Source organism: Narcine bancroftii, chromosome 1, assembly GCF_036971445.1.
Source record: "Narcine bancroftii isolate sNarBan1 chromosome 1, sNarBan1.hap1, whole genome shotgun sequence".
Taxonomy (NCBI): domain Eukaryota; kingdom Metazoa; phylum Chordata; class Chondrichthyes; order Torpediniformes; family Narcinidae; genus Narcine; species Narcine bancroftii.
In genome coordinates this window covers 353,528,700-353,542,162 of record NC_091469.1, presented here as the reverse complement: position 1 = coordinate 353,542,162, position 13,463 = coordinate 353,528,700, and the positions used below count along the sequence as shown (strand labels likewise).

General features: G+C 38.4%; 1 protein-coding gene and 1 long non-coding RNA gene across 6 annotated transcripts in view; one reads left to right on the top strand and one right to left on the bottom strand.

Annotated features, from left to right (window-relative positions):
* Positions 1-13,463, bottom strand: part of nek11 (NIMA-related kinase 11) — a 395,005-nt gene that overhangs the window by 16,672 nt on the left and 364,870 nt on the right. For all 5 annotated transcript variants that reach the window (XM_069911155.1, XM_069911163.1, XM_069911148.1 and 2 more), the window contains exon 15: positions 10,553-10,640. In XM_069911155.1, the coding sequence (XP_069767256.1) occupies positions 10,553-10,640 (88 nt within the window). The remainder of the gene's footprint in view (positions 1-10,552; positions 10,641-13,463) is intronic.
* Positions 1-13,463, top strand: part of LOC138749592 (uncharacterized) — a 30,208-nt gene that overhangs the window by 5,046 nt on the left and 11,699 nt on the right. Inside the window, exon 2 of the long non-coding RNA XR_011348762.1 lies at positions 10,982-11,127. This is a non-coding gene — a long non-coding RNA (uncharacterized lncRNA). The remainder of the gene's footprint in view (positions 1-10,981; positions 11,128-13,463) is intronic.

The following is a 13,463-nucleotide window of genomic DNA, read 5'->3' as shown; positions in this document are numbered from 1 at the left end:
ACTCACTTGGAGAAGGAGATTTTGAAGAGGCAAGAGGATCTGAAAGATAAGTTCTGACTGCTAAACTTCTTGTCTGATACCTAATCTTACATTCATACTATTTCCTCCAGCTAAAGAAGTCTTCTTTTAATCAAGCCTCCCATTCTAAAATTCCTCCTCTAAAACTCTATTCCTCCTCTAAAACTCTATAGCATTTCTTAAAGTACATCTCTCACGTTGTCTCCTGAGCTTGTAGTCCATTCATTGATTGATAACACTGAGCAATGAAGATTTATCTTCCTGAACACTTTTGAGTGTATTTTATGGATTTTGGGCTGCTGATCACAAAAACCATCTTATATTTTTCCTACCATGTGCTGTTTTTTTCAGATCTTTTTGTGATGTCTTATCATATTTTGTCTACTAGTATATTGCCCACACAGAGCAAGCTGTTTTGGTCAGTCCAAAACATGTACTCAGTGCAGGTGCTATGCAAATGTTGTCTTAGGCCTTAGTCGGGATAATACCGGCTATAAAAGCAGCTCACATATACAGATGCTGTGGATTACATTGATATAGATTGAACACATGGTCTTCAGGCAAAAGCATAGTGAATGTACTTAATAGCATTTATTGTCTTCAGAAAGATTCAACACAGCAATGTCAATGTCACAACTGCTGCGATACATTCTGTTACATTTGTGGCTTTATATTCAAAGATGCAGTATGACCACACTTATTAAGAAATCCTTATGAACTCTGATTGTAAAATTGATGACCAAGACAAACCCTGAGCTTCTCACATTTGTTGTGCAACATGTGCAGTCAACCTGAGAGCTTGGCTCAGAGGTACTCTGAAGTCAATGCCATGTGATGCAGCAAATCTGAAGTTATCTTTATGTTCAGCTTGTTCCTTTTTTTTAAATCAGGAAGTAAACCTTTTAAAAGATGTGATGTCCAGTGTTATGCATTGGGCAATGCTTTGGAACATATTTGACATTGCTAGCAACTTGTTTGCACAGTCAGTGGTCTAGATGATTTGATAAAGAATGGTAGAAAAAAAACCAAATAACTGATATTTTTGAATCCCTGACTAGCAGTGTGTTCTTTTAAATAAAGATTGATTTTAATTATTTAAAAATCTGGCATTTTGACCATTTTTATGTTGCTTACAAATGTCTTGCTCCATAATTAATTTTTATGGAAGGTTGTAGAGTTAGATATATTTTCTGTTATTCATCAGGACCCTGATCATCTGAAATGTGGTAATTTTAGAAATGTCAAGCAAAACAAGTTGTCTCAACATTGCAATAGATATTTGCATTTAAGTCATCTCTCCAAACATTGAATGTAGGAACTAGCAACATTAAAACACACTCACAGCAACTGAAATTTCATTCTATTGACTATTGAGTTACTGAATCAAAAAAAATCAAGATCATTATTGTATCTGTAGAACATTAAAGCAATATCGTATTTTCATTTACTGAAGGCCTATCTCACTCTGACAAAAGGTATGGATTCAAATTCCACCTCAGAGTTGTGATAATAAAGATAGATGTATATAAAGATCTATGTCGTAATTAACTCCAATGTAATACTGAGGGACTGTCCTATTGTTGGAGGTATTGTCATTCATAAAACCAGTCTATTCTCTCAGACAAGTTGAAAGGTTCTGCTTTGAAGAGTTGGAAGTTAGTCCCAATGTCCTGAATAACATTTTAAATTTAGACATACAGCATGAGGGAGTTCCATGCTGGTGGAGCATGGGGAAGCATGCTTGTTTAGCCGCTCCTAACCAATTTGGCTTCTACGGTTTAAACTATATTTTCCTTAACTTGGGGTTTTCTTTTAGTTTTAATTCCTTTTCTTCCCCATTTTGTTTATTTTAACATACCAGTTCTACTTAGTTACCGTGACTTTATGTGGTGCTAAAGCTGGGAAGAAAAAAAAGGAAGCTTCTATTTCAGAAGACTTTTCCGCTCTGATGGGATATATTAAGGACTTTAAAAAAAGATGCAAAATAAATGGTAACATGAAAGAATTACAAGCCATCACAGAGGATCATTACTCCAAAATTAAGGACCTGGAAAAAGCTGCTGAAACCCATGATTCCCTAATAGATGATATACAACAAAATAACTTTGTGCAAAGGAAATCCAATGAGATGTTACTGAAGAAAGTTGCAGATTTGGAAGCGAGGAGCAGAAGCAATAACTTGAGAATTCTTGGCTTAAAGGAGGGGACTGAATCAGGCCAGCTTTCCCAATTCTTCACTGAATTTCTCTGCAAGGTTTTTGAGTCAAATATGTTGCCAACCCACCCTGAAGTCGAGAGAGCACACCATTCGTTTATTCCTATACCTGTTTCTGGTATGAAACCTCAATCCATCTTCCTTTGTTTACAGTGTTTCCCGATGAAAGACCAGCTTCTACGAGAGTCTCATCTCAGAGTGCCCCTACAGTATTGTTAATGACTATCCACCCAAAGTTATGAAAGAGTCATCTACATACAAAGATGTTATGTCCCAGCTTTACACCACAGGCTTTAAACCATTATTGCATTTTCCAGCTAAACTAAGAATTACTTTACCAGATAAGAAGAAGAAATGGCTGAGCTCACCCAATGCTGTGATTAAATTTTTGAAAGATAACTCTTTAGTTCTTAGAGTTCAGAAATAGTTCTTTTATAACTTTACTTTTACTGGGTTTTTTTTTCCCCTGGCTTTTTTGATATGAATATTGAGATATTTCTTACTGTTTTAAGATGCAGTGAGATGATGAATAATTAAGGTTTTATAATTTTTGCAAATGTTTTTTTAAAAATCACTGCCTCAAATATTTAATTCTGCTCTGAAAGAGGAAGGATTTTTCCCTTGACTTTTTATTTCTAACTTTCTAATAGAGTTACCAACTTGTGAACCATAGTCAAAAGTCTGCATGCAGGTGGCAGGGGGAGAGTGGTTGACATGGATTATAGAGTGGCAACCCAGTGAGGCAGCACCCTCTGCGTCTGAGCAGCCCTCTTTAGGAAGGCACTGGTCACCCTAAAAATAATGGAAGGGCCTAGAAAAGGTGGGTCAAGTAAAGCCCGCTCACACCAACCTGGCGGGTTGTCCAAAGGTAGCAGTAAGAATCACAAGCAGAATCTGATCGTCACCTCTGATGGACAATGCTATTTCTGATCGCCCAGAGAGACGTACTGCACTTGCTACTCATGCTCAAGAACAACCTTTTGGCTCTCCAGGAGTCTTGACTCGCTGGAGAGGGCATGACGTGTGAAGAGAAAAGAGGGAACATATTTATTTGGTCTGGCAGGACTAAAGAGGCAAAAAGAGAATCTGGTGTGTCCTTAACTATCAAGAACTATCTTGCAGCAAAGCTACCAACCCTACCTTTTGCTGTGTATGATCAAATCCAGACCTCATGAATACCTCTGCAAGCAAGCAACACTATAGTCAATGTTTACGCCCCATCTTTGACTAATCCCAGTGAAGTCAAGGAGGCATTTTATAGTGAGCTGAAAACCACCATCAGTAGTGCAGCAACACCCAATAAGTTGCTGTTGCTGGGAGACCTTAATGCTTGGGTTGGCAAGGTATGGTCTGGTGTGATCAGACGCCAAGGGATCAGCAGCAGTAATGGTAACGGTCTACTGCTTCTTTCGATGTGCACAGAATTCAAACTGTGCATTACTAACACACTTCAGATTGCCAAATAAGCTCAAATGCACATGGTTGCATCCATGATCTAAAAGCTGGAATCTCATTGAATACGTCCTCACCCAACATCTTTGACGTTTGTATCGCCAGAGTTAAGCGTGGAGCTGAGTGCTCAATTGATCATCAAATGATGTGGTCGGATCTATGTTTATTGATCAAACCTCCACGCGGACTGATTGCTCCCAAACCACCCAAAGAGCCGAACACCACCAAACTGAAACACTGTGAGTGTGCTGATGCCCTGAAATCCTCCATGGAAATTGCACAAAACAGATTGATGGAGAATCCACCAGATGATATTACTGAGTACTGGAATGCTTTCAAAGAAATGGTCTATAGCGCTATGCTGGTCACCTTGGGGCAAGACGAGCACAAGCATCAGAACTGGTTTGATGAGAACATCCAATCTGTGGTGGGGGGGGGGGGGGGGCATGGCAAGATGGCGTAGAGTCTAGACATGCAATCTCGACCTCTCTGGCCAGACTTTTAAATAACCTTTTTTAACCCTTTGTTTCCAAATTTAAACTTTAAAAATTTTAGTTTAAAGTACTAAGGAATTGTTATGGCCACTAATGTTAAAAATACTAAATCTCAAGTTCAAAAGAAAATAAATTTTCGAAGTGCTGAAGATTTGGGGCCTAGACGACTTGAAGCACCCCCAAGCTCAATTTCTTCATTGCCTAAATCCCAAGGATCGCCTGTGGAGGCTGAAAAGGAAATGCATCAGGCAGCATTACAATCTGAAGATATCGTTTTTCTTCGCGAATGGATGAGAAGACAACAAGATGCGGGGGAGACCAGTCACGACTCCCTGAAGAAGTCGGGATGCCGTCGCTGGGAGTCCAGAACCGCAGTAAATCTTTTAAAATCTTTTAAAATGCCTTTTGTTGAATTGCAGCAGGAGCTGCAGTTACTTTGTTCTGCCACCATGTCAGAGACATGCAGTTATTCAACCTATGTTGACATCTCTAATGAATGAGATGGTTCAAATGAATGAAGGTATAAGTTCAGAATTAAATATATTAAATATGGTTAAGACACATGTGGATGCATCTTTTGAAGAATTTAAAAAATTTCAGACTGCTTTTTTGGACTGTAAACAACAAGTGATTTCTAACACAGGAAAAATGTTGAAGGTGGAAAAATCAGCTATAGAATTAGGAGATCATGAGAAGGAGCTAGAATGAAAAATAGACTAATTGGAAAATCAAAGCAGAAGGAATAATGTGAAAATTGTTGGTTTGCCAGAAGGTATAGAAGGACAAAACCCTCTTCATTTCTTTAAAGACTGGATTCCACAAATATTAGGGCAAGAATTTTTCTCTGGGGGATTGGCACTGGAAAGAGTCCAAAGAGCTTTAAGAAGAATACCCTCAGTTGGCAACCCCCGAGACCGGTAATAATTCGATGTCTGAGTTATTTGGATAGAGAAGGAATACTTCGACTTGCAGTACAAAATGCGAGACAACGACAAACCCCATTATTGATTCAGAATAGTAGAGTCTTTTTAAAAAATCCTGATCTGAGTCAAAATGTCATTCAACATCGACGTCGATTTAATCCAGTTAAAGAAGTTTTGTGGCGTAAAGGTTATAAGTCTACTTTTTGTTACCCTGCAATGTTGAAGGTCTTCTACAGTGACTATCAATTTCGGTTTTCTGAAACTGATTGTGAAGCAATGATTTTTGCTGACTCATTGCAGGATATAAGAGGACAAAGACGTAGCTCACCATTATCTCTAAAAGAAAAATTTGGTAGTTCTGGAAACGGAAGAAATGGCAGAAATGGGAATGGAAAGAGTCCACCTCTTTCCAAAATGGGATCTTCGAGCCTGGAGTCTTTTGGATGAAAAGAAGAATTTTCTTATTTTATTTTTCTTTTGTTATTATAATACTTGGATGTTACTGATTGTTTGGCTGGGGAGGGGGAGATTTGTACTAAGTTCTTTACTAGTCATCAGCCACTGGTGGGTGATCCACACCCAATTTTTGTTTAGGGGATTACTACCTTTTGGTAGTTTTTTTGGGGGGAGATTTTTTTAATTGTTTTTTTTTATTTTTATTTACTTTTTTCTTCGTTTTTAATTTGTGACTTTTTTTATTGGAGGGCTTATATATGTTGATTTGAGTTTTTATATAAAGATATTATTGGTAATTAGTAATAATAGTAGATATGTTGAAGTTGAGATTTGCTACTTTTAAAGTGGAGGATTAAATAGTCCGATTAAATGTAAGCGAGTCTTGGCATATATTAAGAAAATGAAAATTGATATTGCCTTTTTACAAGAAATACATTTGAATGTGAAGGAAAATGTGAAATTAAAAAGGGATTGGGTTGGGCATGTATATTTTTTTTAATTTAATTCTAGAGCTAAAGTTGTAGCAATTTTGATATATAAAAATTTATCTTTTGAATTACAATCAATAGAGGAAAAGGCAGGATGTATTCTTAAATTGAATTGTAAGATTTTTAGTGAATTTTGGACTTTACCTAATATTTATGCTCCAAATGCAGATGATGAAGTATTTATTTCAGATGCATTTTTATGTTTGGGTCAAGTTAATGATAATATTTTAGTTGGTGGTGATTTTAATTGTGTTTTGGAACCTTTATTAGATAAATCTCTGAAGAAAGTAAAAAAATCCAAGATGGCAATCCAGGTCCAAGTGTTGATGAAAGATCTTAATTTAGTAGATATTTTGAGACGTCAGGTACAGCAATGAGCTCTCTGAACCCTCCGCACGGATGGCAGTCTCTTCAATCTGAGGCGCCTGCAAGCTCACACCAAGACACAAGAGAAACTTGTCCGTGAACTACTCTTTGCAGACGATGCCGCTTTAGTTGCCCATTCAGAGCCAGCTCTTCAGCGCTTGACATCCTGTTTTGCGGAAACTGCCAAAATGTTTGGCCTGGAAGTCAGCCTGAAGAAAACTGAGGTCCTCCGTCAGCCAGCTCCCCACCATGACTACCAGCCCCCCCACATCTCCATCGGGCACACAAAACTCAAAACGGTCAACCAGTTTACCTATCTCAGCTGCACCATTTCATCAGATGCAAGGATCGACAACGAGATAGACAACAGACTCGCCAAGGCAAATAGCGCCTTTGGAAGACTACACAAAAGAGTCTGGAAAAACAACCAACTGAAAAACCTCACAAAGATAAGCGTATACAGAGCCGTTGTCATACCCACACTCCTGTTCGGCTCCGAATCATGGGTCCTCTACCGGCATCACCTACGGCTCCTAGAACGCTTCCACCAGCGTTGTCTCCGCTCCATCCTCAACATTCATTGGAGCGCTTTCATCCCTAACGTCGAAGTACTCGAGATGGCAGAGGTCGACAGCATCGAGTCCACGCTGCTAAAGATCCAGCTGCGCTGGGTGGGTCACGTCTCCAGAATGGAGGACCATCGCCTTCCCAAGATCGTGGTATATGGCGAGCTCTCCACTGGCCACCGTGATAGAGGTGCACCAAAGAAAAGGTACAAGGACTGCCTAAAGAAATCTCTTGGTGCCTGCCACATTGACCACCGCCAGTGGGCTGATATCGCCTCAAACCGTGCATCTTGGCGCCTCACAGTTTGGCGGGCAGCAACCTCCTTTGAAGAAGACCGCAGAGCCCACATCACTGACAAAAGGCAAAGGAGGAAAAACCCAACACCCAACCCCAACTAACCAATTTTCCCCTGCAACCGCTGCAACCGTGTCTGCCTGTCCCGCATCGGACTTGTCAGCCACCAACGAGCCTGCAGCTGACGTGGACATTTTACCCCCTCCATAAATCTTCGTCCCCGAAGCCAAGCCAAAGAATCCGACAGAGAAAGATTTTTCCTTTTATTCATCTCGACATGAATCGTTTTCAAGAATTGACTTCTTTTTAGTATCGGCACATTTACAAGGGAAAATATAACAAGCGGAATATAAAAGTAGGGTGATTTCAGATAATTCTCTGTTATATTTTACATATGAAACTTCTGAGAAAATTCAAATAGCTTATCATTCGAGATTTAATACAATGTTGTTAAAAAATATGGAATTTATTGATTTGTTGAAAAAAACAAATTAATTTTTTTGAAAGAAAATTCTAAATCTGTTCAAAGTAAGTTTGTATTATGGGATGCTATGAAAGCCTATTTGAAAGGACAAATAATTAGTTATACTTCTAAAATAAAAAAAGAATTGATTAAATCAGAGTCTTGAATTAGAGAAACAGATTGATGAGTTAGAAAAGGAATTCAAGAAGATGCTACAGAAGATCAGAAAATAGAATTATCTAGGTTGAAATTGAAATATAATACCTTGCAATCTTATCAATTTGAATGTGTGATTAATAGGACTAAACAACGGTATTACGAATGGGGAGAGAAAGCACACAAAGTATTGGCGTGGCAATTAAAGAAAGAACAGATATCAAGGACTATTAATGCTGTTAGACGGAATTCTCTTATTACTTATAAACCTCGTGAGATTAATGATGAATTTTATTAATTTTATAAAAAGTTATATACATCTGAAGGAAAACAGGAAACTGGATCGATGTATTTTATTAAAATCACTGTTGAATTTACCGATATTAGAGGATGGAGATATACAGGAGTTAGAAGAACCATTTACTGATTTGGAAATTAAAATGGCTATGCTGGAAATGCCAAATGGTAAATCGCCTGGTGATGATGAATTTTCGGTTGAATTTTATAAAATTTTTTATGATGATTTATCTACAATGTTTAATGTATTGCTAGTACATGGAAAGATACAAATATGATTGATATTAATAAATGGCATAATGAGATGAAATATTGTTTAATAATGGAAAAAATTATATATGTTTTGCATGATAATTATATTTTTTTATTAATAAGTGGTTGTTATACTCAGAATATTTACATTTCAATTTATATTGATTAGATTTTAATAGGTATATTTAACTTTTTTTTAATGGCTCTCCTTAGGAGAGTTGGCTGAAGGGCAACTTTTCTTTTTTTTTTCTTTTTTTTTCTTTTTTTTCTTTTTTTTATATATATTTTAAAAATGTTCATGTTCATGTTAAATTGCTGTATATGTCATATATTTGTTTTTTGAACAAATAAATAAAGTTTTTAAAAAAACAACCAATCTGTGCAAGACCTTCTAAGAGCTAAGGCAGTTGCTCACCAAAATCAAGTTCCAAAAAATGTGCCTTTTGAGCTATGAAAGATCAGTGGTGGGTGATCAAGCCTTCACTGACTGTAATGTCTCAAGGAGCTTCATGAAACAATCAAGGTTGTATATATCCATCAAAGCAAGGTACCTCACAACTCCTGAGCAAAAACAGTATATCCATCTTCACTGAAAAATCAGAGCACATGGAAAAAAATCACTTCTACGAGCTTATCTCTGTAAGTGAGATTGCTGCAGCTATTAACTCCTTACAGTCCAGCAAAGTTGCCAGGCCAGACAGCTTCCCTGCAGAGTTTTATAAAATATTTTCACACCTATAGATACCTCAATTGGATTTAATTTTTTCTCATCTCAATCCTTAAAAAGTGGGAAGCTATCAGAAATGTTTTTTTTAATGAAGCCTCAATTTCTTTATATTTAAAAAGAATCAAGACCTATTAAACCAATGGTTCTCAACCTTTTTCTTTCCACTCACATACCACTTTAAGTATTCCCTTTGCCATAGGTGATCTGTGATTAGTAAAGGATTGCTTAAAGGGGAATGTGAGTGGAAAGAAAAAATTTGAATAGCACTGTTTTAATCGTCCCTAATTGGCTCATTATGTGCACAGTTTCATAACTCCAAAGGAAATGGGCCAATGACAATTTTTCTCAAGCAAAATATTTCAGTAACAATTGGGTCTAGAGCAGTGATTCTCAACCTTCCCTTCCCACTCACATACCACCTTAAGTAGTGTCACAGATTCAAAGTTACAGTTTATCAGTAGACTGTCATTGATCAAATAACGGTTCAGTGATAAATGTTGAGTATATTTTGTTTCACTTGACAATAACAGTGTCACCCCAGCCCTCCCATTAACAGAAACAAATACCTCATGGGGTGGGGCTTTGGGAGTTTTTATTTAAAATCACTCCTCCTTCCTCTCATTACATGGATCCAACGCAGGCCCTTGTGGCACCCATTTAAAGAGAATATGCGCAAGAACGGCATCCTGACATCAGTCAGCAGCCTAGAAATATGGGGTGCTCTGGATACACCCTAGATGTATACCTGCCAACCTGGCCCACCGTGGATAGCATAGCTACGGCCAACTGGGGTCTGTACTTAGGGAGCGCCCAAGCACGAGGCCAAATGCGCGGGATGTGCAAGCCAAGACAGGGCTCCATGCCAGGATGCTACTGTGGACATCACTGGAAGTGTTGCAAGTAAGGTGTGCACTACACTGAAGCTGAGCCATTAGTATTGCAATAGGTCAAAACTCTCAGAGAGTGCAACCCTGTTGGTCAGGGAACCAGGTGTGTATATAAGAGTCCCTGTTTGTAGTGTGTGAGTGGGTCGAGTATAGATGTACCGTTGTCAGAGTCCAACTGAAGTCTGAGGTGAATGTCTATAATGTCGCTAAAGTGAAATAGTGATCGAGTACAGGTTAACGTACTCCCGTTTGTTTCCCATGTACTAATAAAAATTATGTGATTGTAATACTTGTGTCCAGACTCGTCTCTCTGTGAACCCACTGAACCTGATATTCTTTTCAACATAACAAGTCCACATTCAAGATCACTGTTTCAGTCTTCTCCAATACTTGCCTCATAATACAACCACTGTAATATCCTTCTGTTTGTTCTGCAGAAATTAAAATCTTTGGTCAATGTGGCATATTTTCCCAGGTAATAAAACAGACATACTTACTCCCGCATGCGGTTCAGCTTAGCCTGTGCCATGGCACAGTTTATAGTTTTCGGTCCCTGGTACACAGTTGGCGTCACAGTTTTGCTGTCTGTAATCAATACAAACACACATTCTTCATACCCGTACTTTTCAATTCAGCTCTGTTTAATGCAAGGACAGCATTTTATGAGGTGCTGGTTGCTCACCTTTCCACAAGGTCCATAACTGCAGATGTTGCTTTGTGATGTCTTAAGGGCATGGAGAGAATAGATTTTCACTTGTTGAGTAATTTGAGACTAGGGGACCAGAATAAATGGTCAAGAGCTTGCTATATCTTTGGAATTCTCTACTCTAGGGAACAGTGGAGGCAGAGTCTTTGGATATGCTCATAGCTGAGATACAGTACAATTCTGATTATCCAAAATCTTCATTTATCTGGAATTTTTTCAGAGCCGAACTAACCGGGGATGTCGAGCTCCCAGCAGCAGCAGCAGTGGATCTCGGGCTCCTAACGGCAGCAGGGATCTCAAGCTCCCGGCACAAGGAAGGCCTCAGTGGGGAGGTGTCGGTGATTGGCGGTGGCCAGAAATTTTTTGGTGAGAATTAAACAATATTTTAAGGCTTAAAAAGCCTTACCTTGTTGTTGTTGTTGCTTAAACACTCTTACGTGATTTTCTGTTGCCACTGGGCTGTTTTAAATAAAAAAGACTGGTTCTCTGAATTTTTTTTTATCCAAAATGGACCCGGTCTTGACCATTTTGGATAATCGGAGTTGTACTGTACATACATTTTTGGTGACTGTGGAGGAAAATAAAGTTGAGGTCCAGATCAACCACAATATTATTGAATGAACAAAAAGCTATTTAGCTTTTCCTGCTCCTATTATCTTATATTCTGATATACTGGGGCAAATAGTGTTGATGTTATTTTAATATTTTTAGTTTAAAAAAATAGAGATTGGAACAGTGCTAACATAAGCTGAAGCAGAGTTTTGTAAAGTAATTGATTTCCCCAAAATTTCACTCAATTATCTAGCCAAGACCTTGCTCTCTAGCCTCTGTCAGCACTCATCTGGAAGTAACACCTTCACCTAGACTATTCGAAGAAGGTCTGGGGAAACACTCTCTAATGTATTCCAATGTTTGTATCAATCAAGGCAGTGACTTGGTTCATCAATTATAATTTGTCACAGAACCACATAAATTTCATGTTAACAGAAGCATGGTGAAAGAAGTAGATTTTAAAAAAGATCTTAAAGTAGAAATAAAAAGAAGCAATCTGGGCTTTTGGCAGTTGTTAATGGTGGAGCATTAAAATTAAGATGCCGAAAAGGCAGGAATTGGAGGAATGCAGGCATTTTGGAGGTTTGAAGGCCAAAAAAAAAGGCTCTGAGTTCTTCCAATCCTGGCCAGTTGCTCATACCTGAATTGCTTCACCGTGAGCTGTATTCCTTGCACTAGCCAGATATCTACAATACTCTTGCCCCCTCTCTACTTCTGAAGGGCTTATTAGAACTTTCTTCACGTAAGCTAAGCTTTTAATCAAGGAACATTGCAGCATAGAACAGGTTCATAAGCCCTTTAATGTTTTGCTGACCTAGATAAACCTACTCCACAACAATCTAACCCTCAGACTAATCACCCTCTATTGTTTTGCATCCACATGCCTGTCTATAAGAGTCTTTTAAATGTCCCCATTGTAACAACCTTCACCACCACCCTCAGCAATGCATACCAAGCCCTCACCATCTTCTGTATTTTAAAAAAAAGCTCAAATCTGACATATCTGCCATAATATCCCTCAATGGTGTCAAAATTTATTTGTGAAGTTAATGGTCTACTTCATTAAAGGAGCTGTATAAATGAAAATTGCAGTAAATAATTGTGCATTTGTGAACTAAAAAGGGCAATAAAAGTTAGCATTACTACAACAAAGTAATCAGTGACAGGATGGCACAGAGGTACATGTGTATGTGCTGCTGTCTCCCAACAATCCTAACCTACGATGCTGCCTGTGTAGTGCTTGCAAGCTGTCTCTGTGACAGCACATTTCTTCCAGGCACTCCAAGAAGAACTGAGTTGATGAGCCATATGAGAGAGAATATATTGAAAGGCAGAAGGAAAATTAGACTGATGGTAATATTTGGCTGGGAGCAAAGTTTCCTTTGGTGCCATGTTGGAGAGAATTAAAATGGAGTTCTCCCTTACAGCAGCAGAAGTTTTACCTCAAATAATTCAGTTGTGAGACTTCCCCATGGGACAAAACCTTCAGCTTTTGAAACTGCAGAAACAGGAACAATTAATTATGGTGGAGGAAAAGTTCAAATCTCAAGAAAAGATCATAAGGAAGGGGAGCAAAGAATTCTAAGCCAGAAGCCCAGACTCTTTGCAAGTAACTTGAGTTGGGAAATTATTTAAATTTGGACATACAGCACAGTAATAGCCCTTTCAGCCCACAAGCCCGAGCCAATTACATTCAACTGACCTACAACTCCTAATGTGTTGAACAGTGAGAGGGAACTGGAGCACCCAGAGTAAACCCAGATTGACACAGGGAGAATGTACAAATTCCTTACAGACAGTGTTGGATTCGAATCCCGATTGCTGGCACTATAACAGCGGTGCACTAACTGCTGTGCTAACTGTACCACCCTGCATCAGGCAGGTTACCTCTGGTTGCCTGCACTGAACATTAAATATAGCGGTGAATACTCTGCTTCCAATTTTTAAAAATTCAGTGGAACTGAATATGAGAAACGAGGTAGTGCATACGTACATACATATTGCGTGTATTGCAGGTGATGAAAAGGAATATCACCCCAATTATCACCTTTGATTTTTAATGACTGGGTAAAGATGAAAGTCAAACAAAACCTGCTTCAGAAGACAAAATATTGCACCTGCAAGTGGTCAGAAATATTAACAGAAAACAG